General features: G+C 52.0%; 1 protein-coding gene across 1 annotated transcript in view; it reads right to left on the reverse strand.

Moving 5' to 3' along the window:
- Positions 1 to 597: 597 nt before the first annotated feature.
- The window catches only part of LOC119428996 (arf-GAP with GTPase, ANK repeat and PH domain-containing protein 1), a 34,052-nt gene continuing 33,537 nt past the window's right edge, over positions 598 to 1,112 (reverse strand). The window contains exons 9-10 of the mRNA XM_037696716.1: positions 1,043 to 1,093; positions 598 to 807 (exon numbers count right to left, since the gene is read on the reverse strand). Of these exons, the coding sequence (XP_037552644.1) occupies positions 598 to 807; positions 1,043 to 1,093 (261 nt within the window). The remainder of the gene's footprint in view (positions 808 to 1,042; positions 1,094 to 1,112) is intronic.

Below are 1,112 nucleotides of genomic sequence, written 5' to 3' on the forward strand. Positions count from 1 at the left end.
CCCTGAAGAAAAAGAAGATCAATTCCCTTTGAGCCTCCTGAACTTTAGGACCGTCTAAACCTTAGAACGATGACATCATTCCGTTTTAATTCAGACAGGGACCGGTTCAGAAAGACCATGGTTCTGGAGTGGACTGTCTCCGGTCCCTGAGACAAAAGATTCTGTACACGTCGTCACTTTTTACACCCAAAACTGAACAAGAAATAAAAAATGTTTCTACTTGAACCACAGGTCCAGCAACGCACATTAGTAAATATTTACAGAGGTCAGAGGTCACCAGGTGAGACAGGCCTGAGGTCATTGTGGGCGGGGATGTGGGCATTCAGGTAAAGTGGGGAACAGGAAGTGGACTATGATTGGTTGGACCCAAACTGGCAGTGTAGTGTTCCATCTGAGGTATGAAGTCTGTTTTCACTGAACTACATTTCCCATCATGCTTTGGGACATTTTCTGTTGATCTCCCAATGTAAGCAGCGTCACCGCCGAACAGTTATCCGTGCTTATTCGGATTATGTCAGGAGATGTGGGCGGGGCTTATCTTAACAGAATCCCAAACCGGGCTTTGTTTGTTTGTTTGCAGCGGGCGAAGTGTCCTGCTCATATGAGCGCGGCGCTCCCGATGCTGCTGCAGCTGTTGTTGCGGTTGGTGTTGCGGCGCGACAGGTTGGGCGTGGCCACGAGAGGGTAGCGGTCGTCGGGGCAGCCATACTGAGACAGGACGTCCACACACTCCTGACTACTGGCCTGACGAGCGTACGCCACGGCGCTGTTCCCACGAGCGTCCCTCGCTGTCACGTCCACGCCGTACTGCAGAGACAGAAACAAGTTGACTCTGACTGTGGACAGACTGGTTAGACCTTACCCAGACTGACAGACCCACCCACAAGAGGACACCTTACCCAGACTGACAGACCCACCCACAAGAGGACACCTTACCCAGACTGACAGACCCACCCACAAGAGGACACCTTACCCAGATTGACAGACTCCCCAGGAGGACACCTTACCCAGATTGACAGACCCCCCCAGAATGACACCTTACCCAGATTGACAGACTCCTACAGGAGGACACCTTACCCAGACTGACAGACTCCTACAGGAGGACACCTTAC

Source organism: Nematolebias whitei, chromosome 23, assembly GCF_014905685.2.
Source record: "Nematolebias whitei isolate Nwh7 chromosome 23, NemWhi1, whole genome shotgun sequence".
In the NCBI taxonomy this organism is placed as follows: Eukaryota; Metazoa; Chordata; class Actinopteri; order Cyprinodontiformes; family Rivulidae; genus Nematolebias; species Nematolebias whitei.